General features: G+C 47.5%; 1 protein-coding gene across 1 annotated transcript in view; it reads right to left on the reverse strand.

The window, feature by feature from the left end:
• Positions 1-20,170, reverse strand: part of LOC128343805 (zinc finger and SCAN domain-containing protein 2-like) — a 29,035-nt gene extending 8,865 nt beyond the window's left edge. The window contains exons 1-7 of the mRNA XM_053293242.1: positions 19,813-20,170; positions 16,149-16,231; positions 15,782-15,908; positions 12,344-13,340; positions 9,788-9,824; positions 4,664-5,077; positions 415-532 (exon numbers count right to left, since the gene is read on the reverse strand). Of these exons, the coding sequence (XP_053149217.1) occupies positions 415-532; positions 4,664-5,077; positions 9,788-9,824; positions 12,344-13,340; positions 15,782-15,908; positions 16,149-16,231; positions 19,813-19,906 (1,870 nt within the window). The 5' untranslated portion in view covers positions 19,907-20,170. The remainder of the gene's footprint in view (positions 1-414; positions 533-4,663; positions 5,078-9,787; positions 9,825-12,343; positions 13,341-15,781; positions 15,909-16,148; positions 16,232-19,812) is intronic.
• Positions 20,171-22,579: the final 2,409 nt, after the last annotated feature.

A 22,579-nucleotide genomic window follows, 5' to 3' on the forward strand; every position in this document is an offset into this window, starting at 1 on the left:
GACCTTAAAGGCCAAGTTGAAGACAGATCATCCTGGAGAGGATCTATCTATGTGGTCGCTAAGAGTCTACACATACTTGACAGCACTTAATCAATCAATTAAGTTTTTGGTTCTTTAAATTTAAGTTGTGTCCATAGCTGAGTGTCCAGATAATCCGTGTTAGAGGGAACACTGACTAGGATCAGAGAGACCCAAGTTCAAATCCCCATTCAGCCATGAAACCCACTGGGCAACTCGGGGCCAGTCACTTATCTCTCAGCCTAACCTACCTCACAGGGTTGTTGTGAGAATAAACATAATCAAGTACACTGCTCTGGGCTCCTTGGAGGAAGAGCAAGATATAAATGTAAAAAAACTAACTAACTAACTAACATTAATTAATTGAAAGCAGAAATCCACCCTATTACTCCTTACCCATCAAGGTGGCTCCTCCGTCTCCCTCCTGCACGATCCACCTAAACAGCGGCTTCTGTCTGGAGTCTGATGGAGCCTTCTCTGCCTCAGGGAGATCAGTGTCCACTTTTGATGACCTCTGCCCCGAAAGAACAGAGAGGGAAGCGGTAGAGGGATTAGGAAAGGGTTTACATCTCGGACTGCTTTCTCCCATATGAACCTGGATATGGGTTCACATGAGAGGCATCTTGGGGTCATGGTGAACAGCTCATTGAAGGTGCTGACTCAGTGCGCAGCAGCTGTGAAAAGGGCAAGTTACACGCAAGGAGTCATTAGGAAGGGGACTGAAAATAAAACCACTAATGTTATAATGCCATTATAATACAAGTCTATGGTGTGGCTACATTTGGAGTACAGTACTACTGGCTTAAAAACCACCTAATGGCACAGCAGGGAAGTGACTTGACTAGCAAGCCAGAGGTTGCTGGTTCGAATCCGCGCTGGTATGTTTCCCAGACTATTTGAAACTCCTATATTGGGCAGCTATAGGAAGACGTTGAAAGGCATCATCTCCTACTGCACGGGAGATGGCAATGGTAAACCCCTCCTGTATTCTACCAAGAAAACCACAGGGCTCTGTGGTCGCCAGGAGTCGACACTGACTCGACGATACACTTTACTTTACTACTGGCTAAGATTATATTTCCACCCAATGGGCTTAGCCCCCTTAATATTGGTAGAAAACTTTAACATACTGGAAAAGAGTAGCTTGCCAAAAGCTAAATGTAAATGGTTTCATCCCGGAGGCTTTATTAAAAATTTGAGATATTCCTGAGCCAAAATGGCACTTAGACCGCATGTTTCTTACATGGATATGCAAAAAGAACAATATTTGATTCCCAAGTGAGTTTTTCTCAGAAGCCAACCATTTAGTTCAGAAGCCAACCTACTCAATATTTAACTCAAATTACAATTTCAAAATATCACAGGATGTTCACGTTCCCTTGTTTTAACGCATTACCTACTGCAGTGCTTGAAGGAAAGTTCAGGAAAATCCCAGATGCTCAAAGACTCTGTCCCTGTGCCTCAGGGACCATTGAAACTAAACCCATGTTTTACTGTATTGTGAGTTATATAAGGATTATCATTATGTCTCTCAGCTTTTAATTAATTTCCCAGGCCATACAGACTCATTTTTAATGCAGATTTTTTGCTGTATGACTAGAAAGATGTGATATCCCTAAATGTCACTAAGTTTTTGTTTATTTATTATTAATTTTTATACCACGTTGCATTAAAATAATCTCAAGTTGGTTTACAAAACATTTAAAACAATATAAAACCATTAAAACTGCACAATAAGAATTAAAAGGGAATATAAAAATAAAAAACTAATTAAAAGTTTAATGCCAGGGTCAAACTCAGACAAAGAATATATGACATGGAGCGTCAAATTGATCAGGGCTCTATTCTTGTTGGTGTCCATTTGGAGAACCAAGTTCTGAGTTTCAACTCTGCCAGAAACCAGATAACCATGCCAAAACACTGCAGAGCTTTGACAATGCCTTGCAAAAAGCAGTCCTGGAAGGGAGATATCGAAAAATCCCCTACAAAGAACGCACTTGTCTCTGCAAATCGGGAGATATTGAAACAATGGCTCATGTGAGCCTTTATTGTCAATTTTAATGAGATATATGGCATAAACATATAACCCCTTTTATTAGCTGCCATCCAGGTTGTACAGATTCTTTTTATCTTGATTATCTTTTAACTGACCAGAATAACTTGAGATCTAATGTGCTAAGTTCTGTTTAATAGCCAATAAAATTCACCAGGAGTAAGAATCATTGTTAATTGTGCTTAACAACTGTATCATAAGCCACCTAAGGGTGCAGTGGGGAAATGCTTGACTAACAAGCAGAAGGTTGCCAGTTCGAATCCCCGCTGGTACTATATCAGGCAGCAGTGATATAGGAAGATGCTAAAAAGGCATCATCTCATACTGCACAGGAGGTGGCAATGGTAAACCTCTCCTGTATTCTACCTAAAGTAAACCACAGGGCTCTGTGGGTGTCAAGAGTCGAAATTGACTTGATGGCACACTATTGTATCATAACCTTGTAGGTTATGTAGGTTTATTTTGTTGGGCTTCAGTTTGTATACTGTGCTGGTTGGTGACTGTAATCAAGGAATTGATTGACTGATAATTAAAAGTTTAAAAAACACATACAATATAACTATAAGATACAAAGCAGCAACAAACAAAACACTCATTTAAAAGCCTGGGTAAAAAGCCAAGATTTTACTTGCTTTCTAAAAATTGTGATGGAGGCCTGGGAGCGGAGGCCCATGGGAGAGTAGAATGTAAGTCTGGGTTCTGTTTGATTGCTAGCAAAATTAGCAACAAACACTAGCTTCTGCATAGCAAAAGGGGCTTGATTTTACTCTGTATAGTATAGGTAGATACTGTTACATATAGTTCCAACTGTGCTACTGAATTATGTATTATGTTTACTCACTTGTTTTCTTCTGCTTGGCCTGTACTGGGCTGTTTGCTGGTCTGTGACTGTATCAATAAAGATTGATTGTGTAGCGTTCTGGTCACCATATCTCAAAAATGATATTATAGAACTGGAAAAAGTGCAGAAGAGGGCAACCAAAATGATCAGGGGGGCAAAACATTTTCCTTACGAGGTAAGGCTACAACATTTGGGGCTTTTTAGTTCAGAAACTGAGGTTTATAAAATTATGTATGCTGTGGAAAGCGAGGGAAGTTTTCCTCCCTATCATACATCACTAGAACCAGGGGTCATCCCATGAAACAGATTGCCAGGAAATTTAGGACCAACATAAGGAAGTATTTCTCCCACTCCACCACCCCAGTGCATAATTAATCTATGGAATTCTATAACATGGGATGTGGTGGCCGTCAAGAAATTAAACAGCTTTAAAAGGGGCTTGGACAAATTCATAGAGGATGGGTTGACTACTAGTCTTGATCGCAATAGGCTACCTCCAGCATGCTTCGGAATACGGGTTGCAGGAGTTTTACAGCAGGAGAAGGACCATGCCTTCATCTCCTGCTTGTGAGCTTCCCAAAGGCAGCTGGTGGGCTACTGTGGGAAACAGAATGCAGATTAGATGAGGAAGCCTTTTTTTCCAGGAAGGCTTTTCTTACATTCTCTCACCCAGACACTAAGGTGGGGCTAAGGATACGCACGAACCGAGGTTAAAGCGTTGGTTTGGCGCTGCAGGGAGGGGAGTGGCAAGTGGGAGCTTTAGGAAAGAGGTTCCTGCTGGGGCGGCACTTGTCCCAAATACCCACATATCGTGCCAGCGTGTATATGATGTCTGCGCATGTGCGAGCACCATGCCCATGGTCAGCAACACCACGCAGATGGCGCCCACGCATGCACGGGTGCCATGTGTGTGCTGGCACCACGCATGGATACTTGGGACGAGCGCTGCCCCAGCAGGAAGCTGTATGGGGCGACAGAGTGCAGATAAGGACCTCTCTCCTCTTTCTTAAAGCTCCCGCTCGCCATTCCTCTCCCCACAGCCCCGAACCAGTGCTCAATCCTTGGTTTGTGCACATCCTTAGGGTCTGCGCAACTGTGGCCTTCCAACTGTTGTTGGACTACAACTCCCATCATCCCCCAGCCACAGTGGCCAATAACCAAGGATAATGGGAGTTGTAGTCCAACACTTGCACGGGCCGCCAGCCCTGCACTAACACATTCCTTGGGAACAATGCTTCATGTTCCCTCACTGTCTCAGGTGTCTAAGGGTTGGGCCTTCTCAGCAGTGGCACGGAGAAGGTGGAATTCTGGTCCCAAGGAGGTCCGCTCTGCTCCGTCTCTCCTGGCTTTCAGGGACATGGCTAAGGCAGTGCTATTTCATAGGACTTTGTGAGGGTGGGTGGGCAAAAATGTAAATTGCTGGTAAATTCCTGGCTGATGATGGTGGCTCAGTTAGTTGTGGGTGTTTTGTTTTTATGTATTGTGATAACTTCCATTGGTTTTATCGTTATTTTAAGATATTCTGGTGGTAGTTCTGTGGATGTTGAATCAAAAGGTGAGGTATAAATATTTAAAATCATTGTCTTCAAGCTATGGTGCAGGGGAGGAAAGGAGGTTGGGATAACCTGTTCTGGAATGTTTCTCCCCAAAACTGGGCTATGAGGGGGTTATCCAGGAGAACCTTGTTCCCATTTTGGGTCCCTGGGAGGTACTCTCACCTTAGGCTCTTACTCTCACACAGGCACTCTCACCTGAGGCTCTTCCTGCTTCTTGTCGTCTGCCTGGTTCACAAGATAATCTTCTGCCAGGGCCACTGCCTGGGAACTGGTCTCTGCTCCACATTCTCTGACCCAGCTCTCCATCTCTGGGGGCAGGATGCTCAGGAATTGCTCCAGGATCACCAGGTCCAGGATCTGAGCTTTCGTGTGTCTTTCGGGCTTCAGCCACTGACGGCAAAGGCTGTGGAGTTGGTCGCAAACCCCTCGGGGCCCCTCGACCTCCTGGTAGCAGAACTGCCTGAAGCGCTGGCGCTGTACATCTGAGCTGGTGTTCTCCTCTCCCGGGATCTTCTGCACAGATCTTTCCCAGAATTCCCCAGTGCTTCCAACCTCATGGCCTCTAATTCCTCTGGGGCCGGCCGAGCCTTCCTCTTCCATCTTTGCTCTCTATGCCAAGGTAGCTTCCAGGAATACACAAAGATCTCCTTGCTCTTCAGCCAATTTCTTCCTTAAAGGAAAAGCTGTTCAGTCAGGCAGGGCTATGTGAAACCAGCACCCTCCTCTCTCTGTGGTATTACATCCTGTAATGAAGCTGGAAAGAATTTTACAAACACATATAGATTCTTCTAGCTTAAAAAGTAGGAAGAATGGCAAGACTCACGGAGACACCAGAGAAGGTTTAGCCTACACCTGATGAGCAGTGGCTAACCTCCACACAGCACTCTGGTCTCCTATCTGTCTCCCACAACTCCCCCTTCATCCTGCTGCCTACCCTCTCACAATTGCTGGGCTTGCTAGTAATGTTGGCCTCACTCTACTGGTCAGATAGCAGCCTGCGAGTTTGCCCGACTAGGAGAGTAGCTGTGGAAAGGAAATGGTTTTTCCTAGGGTTTCAAAGTATAGTGGCTGTGGACATGAGGCCAGGATACACTGATTTAGGAACATAGGAAACTGCCATATACCGAGTCAGACCACTGGTCCATCATCTAGCCCAGTATTCACACAGACTGGCAGCGGCTTCTCCAAGGTTGCAGGCAGGAATCTCTCTCAGCCCTATCTTGGAGATGCCAGGGAGGGAACTTGGAATCTTCTGCATGCAAGCCTGCAGGTGCTCTTCCACTGAGCCACAGCCCCATCCCATAAAAGGGAACATCTCTTACAGTGCTCATGCATGTAGTTTCCCATTCATATGCAATCAGGGCAGACCCTGCAAAGGGAACAAGTCATGCTTGCAACCACAAGACCGGCTCTCCTCTCACAGACCTGAATTCAAGACTAGGATTTCCCCCAGGTTCTTCCGGTTCTTCTAACTTCTTGTTAGAAGTTGAAGGATTGTCTTAAATTCAGGGTCCTCTTCCTTTTGGGTAAATAGTACAACCTATATCAAACTCATAGTTTTTAAGGGGGTCATCTTAAATGCAGGTTCCTCTTCGATTCGGGTAAATACCGTATAGGTCTGAAGAGGAACTCAGCTCATCACCAGCTGCCTTTTCTCCCTATTCCCTGCTTGGGCATCTGGACCTGAGCACTTAGAGCACCCCCTGCCCCCCTCCCTACTTTCCTGCCTGGCGCCCCCCTCCCCTGCACCCTACATACCCTTTGCTCTCCACTGATCCCATCTGGGTGGGACAATCCAAGGCCACCGGACCAGCCGGCGAGAAGTGGGGGCGCTACAAAACGAGACAGTGCCGATGGACAGTCGCTCTCTCTTGCAAATGCCTCCCTCTGAATCCGGACTCTCTGTCTCGGGTTACCCCTTAGGCTGAGCCAGGAAGGAAGCAAGGACTCCCCCCCGTACCCCTCTGGGCCCTACCACCGGCATTTGCATATGAGGAATCCCTTGTGCACACCCGAGATGTGCCATTCTTCAGGACGCAGCTGCCCCTTCCCCAAATCTGCAGAAGCTGAAGGTTGAGCGTGTGTGTGTGCGCGCAAAAAAAAAAAAAAAAAAAAAAATCCCCTGCGGGGGCGGGGCCAGGCCAGGGAGAAAGACGGGATTTCTCATTGTCCTTGCCCCTCTCTGGAGCCGCTGCCTCCTTGGGCACTCCCCAGCCCCCCTCCCTTCCTCTTCCCATCCCTTCCCACTGGGATTCCCCGCATGCATTTTGCACTCACCCTCGCCGGGGCCGGGAGGTGCTGCTGCGGGCGGGCGGGCGGGCGGGGGAAGGAAACGCTCTTTTCCGAGGCGCGCGGGCGGGGGGCGGATTGAGGGGGATGGGGGGGGACTATTCTAGGGGACAGCCCCTCCCAGGCCTCTCTAGGAGTCTCCTCTCTCTCCCTTTAACCCTCCGCCTCTCTCCAGCCTCAGCCTGCAGAAGCGAGAGCACAGCGCAGAATCCGAGGCGTATGCTGGAGGAGGAGGGAGGAGGAGGACGAGGGGGTGGTGGAGGAGGAGAGGATTCCCCTACGGAAAAGCCACGACTGCTTCGCCGGCGCTGCTGTTTCTCCCGAGATGCCCGCTGCCTTCACTCCTCGGCTTTTGTCCGACTCTCTCCCCGCAACAGGACGTGGGAAAGTTCACACACACACACACACAAGTCGGCGGCTGGGGTTGCTTGCGCCCGGATCCATCGACGAACCTTCCTCTCCCTGCCCGCCTTTCCACTTGGGCAGGGGGAGCTTGCTTGGAGAGGCTGGAGGGATCCATCCTGTGCCTTGTGCGGTGGGATAAAATCTTTCTCTCTTTGCGAAGAACGAAAATGGTCAGCTCCGGAAGGAAGGACCTCCCCACCCCGCTTTGCATTAACAACAGTCATGGATGCAAACTTCCTTTATGCCTCTTCTACACCTTTCTCTTCACAGCCTGCTTCATGCTCTTTTGCTGTATTCTGCACTCACCTGCCTGCATTAATACACAGAAGAGATCAGCTTCCTTCCTTCTAGCCTTAAGGATTAACAGAATGTTACGTTTTACAGTGGAGCTGGTTCTACTTGACTATTGCATTCAGTAATCCAAAAGCCTTTAAGATGAGAGTTAAACTACTATCAGTGTTCACTCCTGCTCTAAAAAGCGTAGACGATGCAAGATGCCTGTTTTTAATTTCCACATACAAGCTGTAAAGACTTCGTACCGTTTGGTATATTATGCTGGCTTTACAAATGAGGCCTCATACACCCAGACTTTGCCTTGGTCTTTCAACTCAAGCCTGGGCTGGATAGCGATGTGTCCAGACAGAAACTCAGCAGGTCCAGCTTGCTCAGTCACTTGCTAGAGATGCTCTCAATAAATTTTTGCTTGATGCATCTCTACAAGGGTTATACTGACCCGTGAGCCGCAGTGGAGTCTGCAGGAAGTGTTTTTGACAAAGGGAATGGGGATACTTGATCAGGGTTTGTGCTCTAGAGGCGCCTGGATGACCTTTTTCATAGTTATCGGTCACTTTTTACATCATGCTGCTCTTGCATGACTTGAATTTTTTCAACTGCACAACTTTACTTTCAGAACTGCACACGTTTATTTAGAACTACACATTGTGTGTCTGGTTGCATATTTTAAGAACATAAGAACAGCCCTGCTGGATCAGGCCCAAGGCCCATCTAGTCCAGCATCCTGTTTCACACAGTGACCTACCAAATGCCACTGGAAGCCTACAGGTAGGAATTGAGGACATGCCCTCTCTCCTGCTGTTACTCCCCTGCAACTTGTATTCCGAGGCATCCTGCCTTTGAGGCTGGAGGTGGCCTGTAGCCCTCTGACTAGTAGCCGTGGATAGACCTCTCCTCCAAACCCCTCTTAAAGCCATCCAGGTTGTTAGCTGTCACCACATCTTGTGGCAGAGAATTCCACAAGTTGATTATGCGTTGTGTGAAAAAGTACTTCCATTTGTTGGTCCTAGATTTCCTGGCAATCAATTTTAAAATAGCAACAGTCCTGCAGCACAGGATGGAGCTTAGCCTCCCCAGAGCAGCCCTTGATCAGAAGTGCAGCAGGTTATAGCCCTGCATAAACAGCAGATGCAAGTCCCACACACACAGAGGGGTCTCTCAGGCAGACATCACTCCCAGAGGTGCAGCTAGATAATTTCATACCCTGGAACTAATGGCTTTACAGGGCACACACCCCTCCCGCCCCCCGGCAGTAATGTGCATGACTTCAAATTATGTTTCATTATACCGCTTATTAATTTAAAAAATAGATAATTAAGATACATTAAAATGGGTTCCCAACAGGGGGTAGTAATACCATTGTATTTTATGTGGCATACACACACCAATGCTATGGTTATGAGACGGGCTACTCCAGTCACTGGTGTACATCCAGACTTACCCATAAGGTTACTTGTCCCATTAACTTCAGTGGGAGTACTCATGAGTAACTTGGTCTGGATGTAAACCAGTGATTGGAGCAGCCCGTCTCATAACCATAACAGTCTAGTGTGTGTGCTGCACTGTGCAGTACATGTAGAGACACACACAGAAAATCTCTATGGCATACCTGAGCTGAAGGTTCGTGACAGAAGGGGTAAACTTCCTTTTTTTAAAAGGTTGGGAACCCCTGAATTAATGTATAATAAGTAAGAAGAGGGGGCTCGACTAGAATTGGAAAGATCTGAGTTCAAATCTTTCCCCACTCAGCTATGAAGCTCACCTTTCACCAGACATCCAAACCTACCCAGGGGTGTCCTTAGGGCAGGGCAAGCAGGGTGATTGCCTCGGGCCCCACTCTCTTAGCCCACACGAAAATTAACTGAAGTGTACCCAGAAGCACACTAACCCCCGGACCTTGTGGACCCAGTCCAGTCCTCCAAAGTCTGGGGGAGCCTCCAAATGAACAGAGGTCAGGAGCCTCCGGCAGCTGAACCACCCTGCATCTGCCCTGCCAAAAGCTCCAGGTTTTTGTTGTTGTTGTTTAAAAACTCATGATGTCACAGGCTTGTGATGATCTCAGCTGTGCAGGCGCACCTCAAGTTGCTGGCCCAAACGGATGGGCTCAGCATCCTCCCTCCTTACAACCCGCCGGCGGCGGCGGGGGGGGGGGGGGAGGGAGAAGGTCTGCTCCGCTCCATCCCCCCACAGCCACCCCTCAGCCGTGGCAAGAGTTTTTAAACAAAACAAAAAAAAGGAGCTTTGGTGAGGTGGGTCCCCCAAAGGAAGTTTTTTGGGGGGCCTCGTGCGGGGAGAGGGCTTGTGGCTGGGCAGTCCAGGCACCCAAGTTACCTTGGTGTGCCCCTGAGTGTACCCCACATTGAGCCACCTAATGGCACAGCAAGGAATTGGCTTGACATCTGGAATGGGCCAGATGTTGCCGGTTCACATCCCCACTGGTATGTTTCCCAGACTATGGGAAGCTCCTGTATCGGGAAGCAGTGATCTAGGAAGATGCTGAAAGGCGTCATCTCAGACTGTGTGGGAGGAGGCAATGGTAAGCCCCTCCTGTATTCTACCAAAGTAAACCACAGGTCTCTGTGGGAGCCAGGAGTCGACAGCACACACTTGACCTTTACCCCACATTGTCTGATTTGCCCCCAGGTCCTGCTCCCTGCCAGGGTGTCTCTAAGGACAGCCCTGGATCTACCTCACAGGATTGTAAGGATAAGGAGAGTGGGGAGGGGAGAAAAACTACCATGTATGCCACCCTGTGCTAGTGGCAGTGGCTGCACTGGGGTGGGGGAAATGGGGGTGGGGAAGGAAGGAATATATGAAAAAGCACAGAATCGAACAAGAGGAATCCATGTTCGAGCTGAAGAACTGAGAAGAAAGAAAGAGATATTGAAGGATGGCTACTTGTTAACAGAGCAGCACTTAACTGAAGCACAGGGAACAAAACAGAAAGACAAATGGGAACAAGAATAGATAAGTAGCAGGAGAGAAGCATCCCCACAAACACCAAATAGACCAATCAACTAATGAAAACAGATGCTTAAAAACTGAAGTGAACACACAGTCACATACAGCCCCATGAACAAACGCTTTATTTTCTGAAAGAAAAGGGGATTCTTTCCTTCACCATTCCCCAGCTGTTTTTATTTGCTGCCAGAAGAAACCATCTGAGGTTGTACTAATAAAATTCAACTTGTATTTAAAGAATAATGACCCATGCATCTTTTCTTTTCCTCACCCGAGAAGAGTTCATATCATTTGCCTTCTAAGCAAGGATTTTAAAAGGTGTGTTTAAAGCAAAACAAAGAGGTTTAACGTATCTATGGCTACAATTCTGTCATACAAGAGAGACTCAGCAAACAGGAACTGAAAAGAACGCTTTTTCTGGGATGAATAGGGACAGCTACTACTTCAGAAGGTATCCCTCTGCCCTGTTAGCAGGGATTCTTTTCCCAAAAATAGCTGAAACAAGCCTATTCTTCCTCATTTACTTTTTGTGCTTCCCTTATAGCCTTATGATGAGCAAGATATGGGAGGATCAGGACAGGTCAGTTAATCTCCCTGAGCTTTCTCCTCTGCTGCACCAGCATCTAAAGCGGCTGGCTGAATCTGTTTCAAAATGCCTTCTTTGCTTGGGGACTGCAGAGAAGTCTCCACTTTCTTCTTCTCTCCCCTTCCCTCATCCAGGCAAGAGAAGGGTATAGGGAGCAAGCAGGATTATCTGTGTAGGGACGCAACTGGGTGCTAAACCGAGTAGAGCTTTTTCCTGCCGCCCAAGGTATTCACACTCTTCCAGCAGCCCTCCAAAGAAACCACCATGTGAGAGCAACAGAGATTTAATTAAGGAAGCAACATCGATTTTAAAAAGGGGTGACACACCTACTCCTCCCCTCTCCCTCCAGGGAGGGACACAGTCTCCATTCAAATCCACCCCCAGTCCCAGGAATATGTGTTTGTGTGTGGGGGGGGGAGCTGGGGAAACATTTCATTAAATTAAAAGCAAGCGAGGAAGAGCTTTCAGCCCGGGCTTCTTTTGGAGGATCTTTGGCTTTGCAGTGACTTGCAAAAGAAGGATGCGCTAAGGAGGGCATTGAAGGACTCTGCAAGATGAAAGAAAGGTGATCTCTGTGCAGGAAGAGGAATTTCTCTGTCTTGGTGCCAGTGCCAAATGAGAGTGGGAGGCAGAAGAGGTCCGTCAGGGCAGGCAGTAACCCCGTCTCCCCACCAAGAAAGGAAAAGCAAGCTCTGCCTAAGGTAAAACGTACTATTTATTTATTTATTTATTTACATTTTATATGACACTCTTCCTCCAAGGAGCTCAGAGCGGTGTACTACATACTTAGGTTTCTCCTCACAACAACAACCCTGTGAAGTAGGTTAGGCTGAGAGAGAGAGACTGGCCCAGAGTCACCCAGCTAGTTTCATGGCTGAATGGGGATTTGAACTCGGGTCTCCCCGGTCCTAGTCTGGCACTAGCAGAGAAGTGAGAGAACTCAGAACAAGTGGACAGCCCCCTGAATTGGGGAGCTTCCTCCCCCACAGCTTCCTCCAGCCCCACGCCCTCCTCGCTGCTGATTTGCTGCCTTTGCAAATGATTCCTGATTCTGGCTCCTATTCTTTCCAGCACTGCAAATAAATACATGGCACTAGCCGCTGCTGGGGAGGGCAGGGCACCCAAACATCAGAAATGAATGGACTTCAGTTCAGCCCCAAAGTCCAGGCTTGTCGGGGTCACTGGTCACCCCTAATTAAAAATGTATGGAGGCACTTTACAGCGGAGGATATATAACCCACTTCCAAAGGAGCTTACAATCTCTAATCACTGTAATTGCCTTTTTCTATGTGTATTCTTCCTATGCAGATTCCTTCCTCTCAGGTTGAAGCTCTTCCTACACTCTGCATTTATAGGATTTCTCCTGTGTGGTTTCCTTGACATCGGGTAAGATTTGCGTTCCAAATGAAGGTCTTTCCATGCTCTGAGCATGAATACAGTTTCTTCCTATGTGGATTCTCTGATGGGAAATAAGGTGTGAGCTTCTCTTAAAGCACTTTCCACAGGCTGAGCATTGAAATGGTTTCGCCCCTGTGTGGATTCCTTGGTGGGAAGTAAGACTTGAACTCCGGCTGAAGCTCTTTCCACACTCTGAGCACTGAAATGGTTTCTCCCCTGTGTGGATTCTTTGATGGGAAATAAGGTGTGAGGTCCAGCTGAAGCTCTTTCCACACTCTGAGCACTGATATGGTTTCTCCCCTGTGTGGATTTTTTTATGCTTACTAAGGCTTGAGCTGTCACTGAAGCTCTTTCTACACACTGAGCATTGATATGGTTTCTCCCCTGAGTGGATCCTTTGATGCTTAGCGAGACTTGAACTGTCGCTGAAGCTCCTTCCACACACTGAGCATTGATATGGTTTCTCCCCTGAGTGGATTCTTTGATGGGCAGTAAGGTGTGCAATCTGGCTGAAGCTCTTTCCACACTGCCAGCACTGAAATGGTTTCTCCCCTGTGTGGATTCTCTGATGGGCAGTAACACTTGAGCTCTGGCTAAAGCTCTTTCCACACTGCCAGCACTGAAATGGTTTCTCCCCTGTGTGGATTCTCTGATGGGCAATAAGGTCTGAGCTCTGGTTGAAGCTCTTTCTGCACTCTGAGCATTCATATTTTCTATCACCTGTATGAATTACTTGATGTGTGCAAAGGCTTGATTTACTGGTTAAAAGTTTTACACATTCAGGATATTTATTCCTCTCCTCTCTGTTACCATCCTTTTTTTGAACTGGAGTGTTACGGAAGTCAGAAAGGTCAGAAGCAGCAGATTTCTTCAGTGGATATTTTGTTTCTGTTTTCCTTCTCTGCTGTTCACCATCTTTGTCACACTCCCCTCTGTAACCTGCAAGAAGAGAGTCTCCCAAAGAGGGAGAAATGGAGTTCAAATCAGAGGAGACCCACTTTATTGCTATCTGAATAACAGCATAAGAACATTACAACAGCCCTACTGGATGAGGCCCAAGGCCTATCTAGTCCAGCATCCTGTTTCACACAGTGGCCCACCAGATGCCTCTGAGTAGTCCACAGGCAAAAGGTGAGAGCATTCACTCTCTCCTGCTGTTGCTCACCTGTAACTGATATTTAGAGGAATCTTGCCTCTGTGGCTGGAGGTGACCTATAGTCACCAGACTAGTAGCCATTGATAGATCTGTCCTCCCTGAATTTGTCTAAGCCCCTTTTAAAACCATCCAGGCTGATGGCCATTACTATATCCTGTGGGAGAGAATTCCATAGATTAATTATGCACTGTGTGAAAAAGTATTTCCTTTTGCTGGTCCTAAATTTCCTGGCAGTCAGTTTCATGGGATGACCCCTAGTTCTAGTATTGTGAGAGACTAATATATTACAACAGGGAGAAAAAATTCTCTGTCTACTCTCTATCATGCCTCCCCGTAGTTGCCTCTTTTCCAAACTCAAAAGCCCCAAATGCTGTAGCCTTGCCTCATAAGGAAAGTGCTCCAGGCCCCCGATCATCTTGGTTGCCCTCATCTGCACCTTCTCCAGTTCTACAATGTCCTTTTTAAGATACAGTTACCAGAACTGCACACAGTACTCCAAATGTGGCCGCACCATAGCATAAGGACATGATAATATTAGCATGTTTACCCCCTTCCTAATGATCCCTAGCATGGAATTTGCCTTTTTTTACAGCTGCTGTGCACTGAGTCAACACTTTCAATTTGCTGTCCACCATAACCCCAAGATCTCTCTCCTGGTCAGTCACTGACAACTCAGATCCCATCAGTACATATGTGGGTTTTTTGCCAGGGGTCAGTGTTCCCTCTAACAGGGATTCCCCGATGTTGTTCTACATCTCCCATAATCCCCAGCCAAAGGGCACTGCAGCTGGGGATGCTGGGAGTTGTAGTCAACAACATCAGGAAATCCCTGTTAGAGGGAACAGTGCCAGTGCCAATTATAGGTTATAATTATAGGCTATAATTGAGTGGAACCCAGGCTCCCCAGCTCCTGAGGGCCCACAGGCTCCTTCCCTCCCTATTTTCTTCATTATCTCCCTCACTCCGAGGGGCTGCCTGGGAGAGGGTCAAACACAGGCCCCCTCTCCCCTAGCTATGCTCCTGTTTTTGCCCCAGTATGCACCACTCTACACTTGCTTACACTGAACTACATACATTACATTTAACCAGCATTCAAAAGTCTTTGCATGGAAGCAATCCCTGCCATGTAGTGGAGAGCTCGTGGTAGTGCTCATAAAGTAGTGCAACTAGCTAGCCCATCTTTCCATTGTGGAACATGTTTGCATATGCACTTGGTTAGTCTGTAGGTCAGCCTTCGTTAATTTGTTAACAGTGTGGTGTAGGAGAGCCAGTGTGGTGTAGTGGTTAGAGTGCTGGACTAGGACCGGGGAGACCCGTGTTCAAATCCCCATTCAGCCATAAAACTAGCTGGGTGACTCTGGGCCAGTCACTTCTCTCTCAGCCTAACCTACTTCACAGGGTTGTTGTGAAAGAGAAACTCAGGTATGTAGTACACTGCTCTGGGCTCCTTGGAGGAAGAGCGGGATATAAATGTAATAATAATAATAATAATTTACTCTGACTGGCGTATCATGGGTGTCACGTAATTATAGGCCTCAGTGGTAGCAGTGATTCCCATTACATCAGGAAGCCATGCCTTTAAGGGAAAGAGCTGTCTTATCCCAGGGAAAGCAGGGGGATATTGGGATCCAGTTTTAGTGAAAAAAATTCATCTTGCACTAATATTGTCCAGAAGAGTGTTTTATCAGCTTCAAGAAGAGAGAAAGCAGGTTGGATCTGAGGAAGTATTAATAATTACTCCAGTCTCCAGCAAACAGGTGTGTAGCCTTTCAGACTTCAAAGGAATCTTGTCCCAGCTCCCAATGAGGAATGCACTAGGGACTTCCTTGATGTTTGGTCTAAGCACAAGGATCAAAGAGGGAAACGTTATCCTACATAAATCTTTGAAGGATCAGATTCCCCAGATTATGAGAACATGGAACTGTTGGATTGTATGTTACTTTGCATTCTAAATACGTGGCCTTGTGCATCCAAGAAACACAGTGTTCCTTCTAGTGTTCCTCCAGTGTTCCTTCTAACAGCGATTCCCAGATGTTGTTGACTACAACTTCTATACTCTCCAATCAAAAGCCATTGCAGCTGTGGATTCTGGGAGTTGTAGTCAACAACCTCTGGGAATCCCTAATAGAGGGAATACTGGAAGAGCCACTTACATTCTCAGAAACTGCTCTCCTGTTCATTAATGGAGACTAAAAATAGCAGCCGAGGGAAGCAGAAGACTTACCCAAAGAGGCAAGATGTCTGCAGATTTCCTCCATGACTTCTCTGTGCAGAGCTCTTTGGTTTGGTTCTAGCAGAGCCCACTCCTCCGCCGAGAAACTTACAGCCACCTCCTCAAAGGTCACGGGACCCTGGCAGAAGATGGAAAGATGCTCTCCTTAGAGATAATAAAGTAATCCAAGAAGGCAGTAAAAGTGAAGTGGGTGAGATTTCTTCTGCAGGGCCCCAAGTTTCCCAGTGTCCTTCAGAGTTTTCCAAGTGGGCAGCTTGGACAAACTAAGCCAAGGGAGAGAGGCAGATTATTCCAGGCCTAGGGAGATGCTCGAGGAACAGAAGCCCCCAGACTGTGCCCCGCTCTTCTCCTTTCCTACCTGGTCCAGTTGCAAAGTGGCAGTCTCCACTTTACCACAAAGAGGAGAAGGCCTGGAACAAGGAGCCAGCATGATTTCACCACCTGGAAAGGAGACCAAACAAAAGATAAAATGGATCTTTGCTCACCACCTGAGCTACTCAAAGGGCCCGTCCTCACCTCTTTTGATTCATCTTATTTATTATCAGTATTTTTCAATCCTGCCTTTCAGTCAAAGACTCCCAAAATGGTTGACAACATACTGTATTTACCCGAATAGAAGGGGACTCTGAATTTAAGATGACTCCCTTAAAAAAATAGATTATAAATACAGGTTATACCTGTATTTAACCTCTAAATAAATACAGGTTATACCTGTATTTACCTGAAAAAAACAGGACTCTGAATTTAAGATGATCTCCTCATTTCCAACATCAAATAACTTTGAAGACGGACAATCCTGGATTCAGGTAAAATACATGACAACCATATGAACACTGAAAACAAATTTTAAAATGTAGTACAATAGTTAACAGAGATACAATCAATCACAGGGCAAACAAATACTAACATCAGACACCATCAGACTATAGAGAACAGAAGTATCTTCAGGTCCTGCAGTAAAGAAGTCAGTGGGGCACTTCTCACGATCAGCAAAAATCGGGTTAGCAGAGGCTAGCCCGATTTTTGGTGACCGTAAGAACCACCGGGCTCGCAGCCGAGCCCGGTGGTTCTTGAGCGGCAAACCCGCTCAAGAACCCCTGGTAAAAAGCAGGTTTGCGGAGCGAGCGCTCCAGCAAACCTGCTTTTTACCATTGTGAGTAGCTGCGGTGCGGCTTCGCGCCACGCCTACTCATGAGTAGACCCCCGAGCGGGAGGCGAAAAACCGCCTCCCGGCTCGGGGGTCTCTCCAGTATGCCCTGTGCGCTCACGCAGGGCATACTGGCGCTTGTGGGGGCTGCGCGAACCCCGCTCCCCCCACCCCCCACCAGCTCCGTCCCAGAGCCGGCCATCATGTGGGCGGCTGATCTGGCCGCCCAGGGCTCCCTGCCCGCTCGTTAAAACTGGGTCTCACTGATCGTGAGACCTGGTCCAGGCTGTGGGTGCTTGATGCAACTGACAGACATAGGAATTCCAAAGTTGAGGCACCACAACCATGAAGGCCCTGCTCAGGAAGTGCGGGAAATTCAGGAGAGAGCCTCTCTACAGAAGATATTAAGGGTCAGGAGGATTCATGCAGGGATGGGTGGTCCTTCTGGTCCTGTCATGTAGGGCTTCAAAGGCCCAAACCAGCACTTGGGAAGGGTAACCTTTATATCTCTGGACAATCTGGCACTTGAGTACCTCAGAGGCATTTTTCTCCCACTGGTTCTTCCCTCTTGCTCATGAAGGCCCCCTGGACACCTTCCTCTATTTAAGACGCTTCAGTTTGAGAGGTTTTGGGGTTCCTCTTCCTTATGGCTCCCATCTTTTGGATACCCTTTTTGGGGAAACGGGCATAGCACTATACATCTTTCCCCAGTTAGTCTTTGGGTTTACCAAGAGAGAAACACAGGAAGCTGCCTTATACTGAGTCAGACCATTGGTCCATCTAACTCAGTATTGTCTACACACAGACTGGCAGTGGCTTCTCCGAGGTTGCAGGCAGGAATCTCCCTCAGCCCTCTCTTGGAGAAGCCAGGGAGGGAACTTGGAACCTTCTGCTCTTCCCAGAGTGGCCCCATCCCCTAAGGGAACTATCCTACAGTGTTCACACATGTAGTCTCCCATTCTTATTCAACCAGGGCAGACCCTGATTAGCTAAGGGGACAAGTCATGCAGAAGGTTCCAAGTTCCCTCCCTGGCAGCATCTCCAAGAGAGACTCCTGCCTGCAACCTTGGAGAAGTCGCTGCCAGTCTGTGTAGACAATCCTGAGCCAGATGGACCAAGGCAGGTAGAAGGCAGCTTCCTATGTTCCTATGAATTCCTGCCTCGGGTCTTGGAACGGAGCTCAGGTCTTGGAACGGGGATTTAGCAATGAAATCAATAAGATGCTTTTAAACATCACAGTCGTTCTCTTAGAGTACTGACATGATATATTTCTTAGGTGGCAGGTTACTTAAATGACCTTGCATTGGAAGCTACCTACTCACATCGAACAATGAGGCTATTCTCAGGACACGCCGAAACCGGGCTAAGGGAGGGTCATGTGCTGCAACACGAGCTGCAGGGCTCCCTGCAGCAAGCCCCCTTGATTCCCCCGCCATTAAATGAGGTTAGCAGAGCACGCGATCTGCTAACCCCGTTTCGCTGTTTGTGTGTCCTTGTGGTGCAGCGACTCATGAGTAGACCCCCAACAGGGAGGCTATAACAAGTCTCCTGGTGTTGGTGGTGGGGGGCTCCCCAGATTGCCCCGTGTGGTGCACTCACACGGGGCATTCTGGGACTTCTGGATGCCGGGAGGCCCCGATCCCCACAGCCCCAACCAGCTCCATGACAGACCCAGTAATCATGTGGGTGGGCAATCCGACCACCCAGGGTGAGCTGCCTGCTCATGTGTGGGGAGCCTTTTTATCTGAATATTGTTTCAATCCCCCTGAGTATGGAGGAACTCTGTGTTGCTGGGTTGTTGTTGTTTTTTAAAAAATTACACTATCCATTCAGTTCTAGAGGAGAGCTGGTCTTGTAGTAGCAAGCATGACTTGTCCCCTTAGCTAAGCAGGGTCTGCCCTGGTTGCATATGAATGGGAGACTAGATGTGTGAGCACAGCAAGATATTCCCCTCAGGGGATGGAGCTGCTCTGGGAAGAGCAAAAGGTTTCAAGTTCCCTCCCTGGCTTCTCCAAGATAGGGCTGAGAGAGATTCCTGCCTGCAACCTTGGAGAAGCCGCTGCCAGTCTGTGAAGACAATTCTGAGCTAGATAGACCAATGGTCTGACTCAGTATATGGCAGAGAGAGATTCCTGCCTGCAACCTTGGAGAAGCCGCTGCCAGTCCGTGAAGACAATTCTGAGCTAGATAGACCAATGGTCTGACTCAGTATATGGCAGAGAGAGATTCCTGCCTGCAACCTTGGAGAAGCCGCTGCCAGTCCGTGAAGACAATTCTGAGCTAGATAGACCAATGGTCTGACTCAGTATACGGCAGAGAGAGATTCCTGCCTGCAACCTTGGAGAAGCCGCTGCCAGTCCGTGAAGACAATTCTGAGCTAGATAGACCAATGGTCTGACTCAGTATACGGCAGAGAGAGATTCCTGCCTGCAACCTTGGAGAAGCCGCTGCCAGTCCGTGAAGACAATTCTGAGCTAGATAGACCAATGGTCTGACTCAGTATACGGCAGAGAGAGATTCCTGCCTGCAACCTTGGAGAAGCCGCTGCCAGTCCGTGAAGACAATTCTGAGCTAGATAGACCAATGGTCTGACTCAGTATACGGCAGAGAGAGATTCCTGCCTGCAACCTTGGAGAAGCCGCTGCCAGTCCGTGAAGACAATTCTGAGCTAGATACACCAATGGTCTGACTCAGTCTATGGCAGCTTCCTCTGTTAAAACCAGCTCTCCTCCCAGACCAGCTCTCCTCCACTATGGGAAGGGCTTATTCACTTTTCTCTGCCCCTTCCCTCTCTGAAGCTGTCTTCATGGACATCTCCCAGTCCCCAGACACCCTCCCCTCCCCCTGCTGCACCCCCCACACACTTTGCACTCACCAGGTGCCTGGATGGGGCTGATGCTGCAGGTGGGGAAAGCAAAGGTTCCAGCCCCTTCTCCTCCTCCTTTTGGTAGATTATGATGGCAGAGCATGGCCAGGAAAAGGTCCTAGCCGGCAGGCACCTCCTGGTCCTTAACTGAGCTCCTCCAGTTATAGCCGCTCATGGAAACCAGTGGCCCCTATAAATCTCCACTATGTTCTTCCTACTAAGCTCCAGAGCTTTCTATTCTTTTCCAGGAGACAACTGCTAAATCTGGAGCTATCTAAACCCTGCAGATCAGCAAACAAAGCCTCCCCCCAGACCAAAGGCTCCTTTGTGCAGTGTGTGCTGTGGGTGGGTGGGTGTCTTCCATTGATCAGCCTCTCCCCTCCCAAGCTTCTCTAGGAGTCCCCACTCTCTCACCTTAACCCTCCTACAGCCTGAGCCTGCCTGGTTCAGGAGCAGATGCGGCAGGAGCATAATCATTCTTGCTAAACTGCCAGTTTCCCAGTGCGTTTAATTCCACTATCCTGCTGACTTCAGTAATCCAAACACCTTTGGTTTAAGATGAGAATTAAGGTGCTTTCAATTAAAAAGTTTGGAAATTGCAAGTTAAGATGTCCCTCTTAGCTTCTGCACCATATAAACTGTAAAAGACTTTGTATTCTCTCATATTCTGTGCTGGATTTAGAAATGAGGCTCCATGCACCCACACTTTGCCTTGGGATTTCAATTGGACATTAGTCTGGTGGGGTATGTGTCCAGGCAGGAATTCAACAGGTGCAGCTCCCCCAATTACTATGAATTTCTGCCTGATGCATCTTTCAAGCCATAGTTCTTCTACAGCACCTATATAGTAAGTGTCCAGCCAGAAGTTATGTAGGAACATAGGAAGCTGCCTCATACCAAGTCAAATCTTTAGCCCATCTAGCTCAGCACTGATGACTAGCAGCAGTTCTCCAGGGTTTCAGACATGAATTTTCCCCTGCCCTAGTTAGAGATGCCAGAGACAGCGTGGTATAGTGGTTAGAGTGCTGGACCAGGACTGGGGAGACCCGAGTTCAAATCCCCATTCAGCCATGAGACTAGCTGGGTGACCCTGGGCCAGTCACTTCTCTCTCAGCCTAACCTACTTCACAGGGTTGTTGTGAGGAGAAACTTAGGTATGTAGTACACCGCTCTGGGCTTCTTGGAGGAAGAGCGGGATATAAAATGTGTTTTAAGAGAGAGAGAGAGATTGAAACTGGGACCTTCTGCATGCAAAGCAGATTATCTACAACTGAGCAACAATTCCATCCCCCCAACTCCATGATTCCTAATGCAATGCATCCAATTGCTGATGTTTTGACAGTATCCCTCAGAAGGGCTGCTAAATTAATATACCACCCATACCTCCCACTAGACCTGTATTTTCACAACATCCAGCTGTGGCCCTCAGATAACCTGCACTGGATTCAACGGGCAGTTTTCGTCTAGGAATATTGTAAGCATTGACACCACTTTCTCACACCTGGCCACCATCGGAAAGTGGATGCTGAAGTAAACACACACAACTCCTTTAAAGAAAACAGAGAACTTTAGGACTTGTCTTTGTCCACTGAGGTTAAAACAAACCCTGCAATTCTAAGAGAGATTCAGAGGCCTGAGGCAGAGGGCTCACCTCAGGTGGAACTTCAACCTGCTTTAAGTCTCTATTTTTGTATTATTAATTTATATTGTATTATTAGTTTACATTTTTTTAAAAAAATTATAGTTTTAAAGTGTTATGTTTTTCATCTGTATTTTAAATTGTTTTAATGATTGTTGTGTTTTTAGATTGTGAACCACTCAGAGATGGCTTTACATCCTTTGGGATGATGGGCGGCCCCATCAGAAGAGAAAGAGAGCAACCAAGATTATCATGGGCCTGGAGCACTTTCCTTATGAGGCAAGGCTACAGCAACTGGAGCTCTTTACTTTGGAAAAGAGGTGACTACGGGGAGAGATGACTGAGGTGTATAAAATTACGAGTGGAGAGGGTGAACAGAGAGAATTTTTTCTCCCGCTCTCACAACACTAGAACCAGGGGTCACCCCATGAAACTAAAGGTCGGGGAATTTAGGACCGAAGAAGTACTTTTTCACACAGCACATAATTAATCTATAGAATTCCTTGCCATGAGATGTTGTGATGGTTACTAACTTGGATGGCTTTAAAAGGGGACAAATTCATGGAGGTCTGGTCTATCAATAGCTACTAGTCTGGTGGCTGTGGGCCACCTCCAGCCTCAGAGGCAAGATGCCTCTGAATACCAGTTGCAGGGGAGCAACAGCAAGAGAGAGCGCAGTTCCTTACCTCTTGCCTGTGGGCTAGGGATGTGCACGAACCGGTTCGGAGGCCTTTTTATGGGCCTCCAAACTGGTTCAAATCCTCGCCGGCTCAAAGGTTTAATGGCGGGGTGTGTGTGTGGCTTTAATGGTGGGGGAGGATGAACTTACAGATAAATTTCATAACACTCGCCACAACAAATCTTGAATTGTCATTGGTAAAAACCTGAAACAAAGGATCTACTAGAGAGAGAGAGAGAGAGAGAGAGAGAGAGAGAGAGAGAGTGTATATATATATATATATATATATATATATATATATATATATATATAATGAGAATGAGGGAGGGGGGCTGAGAAGGGGGGGAGAGCGCCAAGAGGGATGGGGGAGGGACAAAAATGGGGGGGGGAGTTCTAGAGGCACAGATGCTCTGTGCCAGGGCCAGCCGGTTGTTTATTTTTAAAAAAAAAAATTAAAA

The sequence above is a fragment of the Hemicordylus capensis genome, chromosome 2 (genome assembly GCF_027244095.1).
Source record: "Hemicordylus capensis ecotype Gifberg chromosome 2, rHemCap1.1.pri, whole genome shotgun sequence".
Taxonomy (NCBI): Eukaryota; Metazoa; Chordata; class Lepidosauria; order Squamata; family Cordylidae; genus Hemicordylus; species Hemicordylus capensis.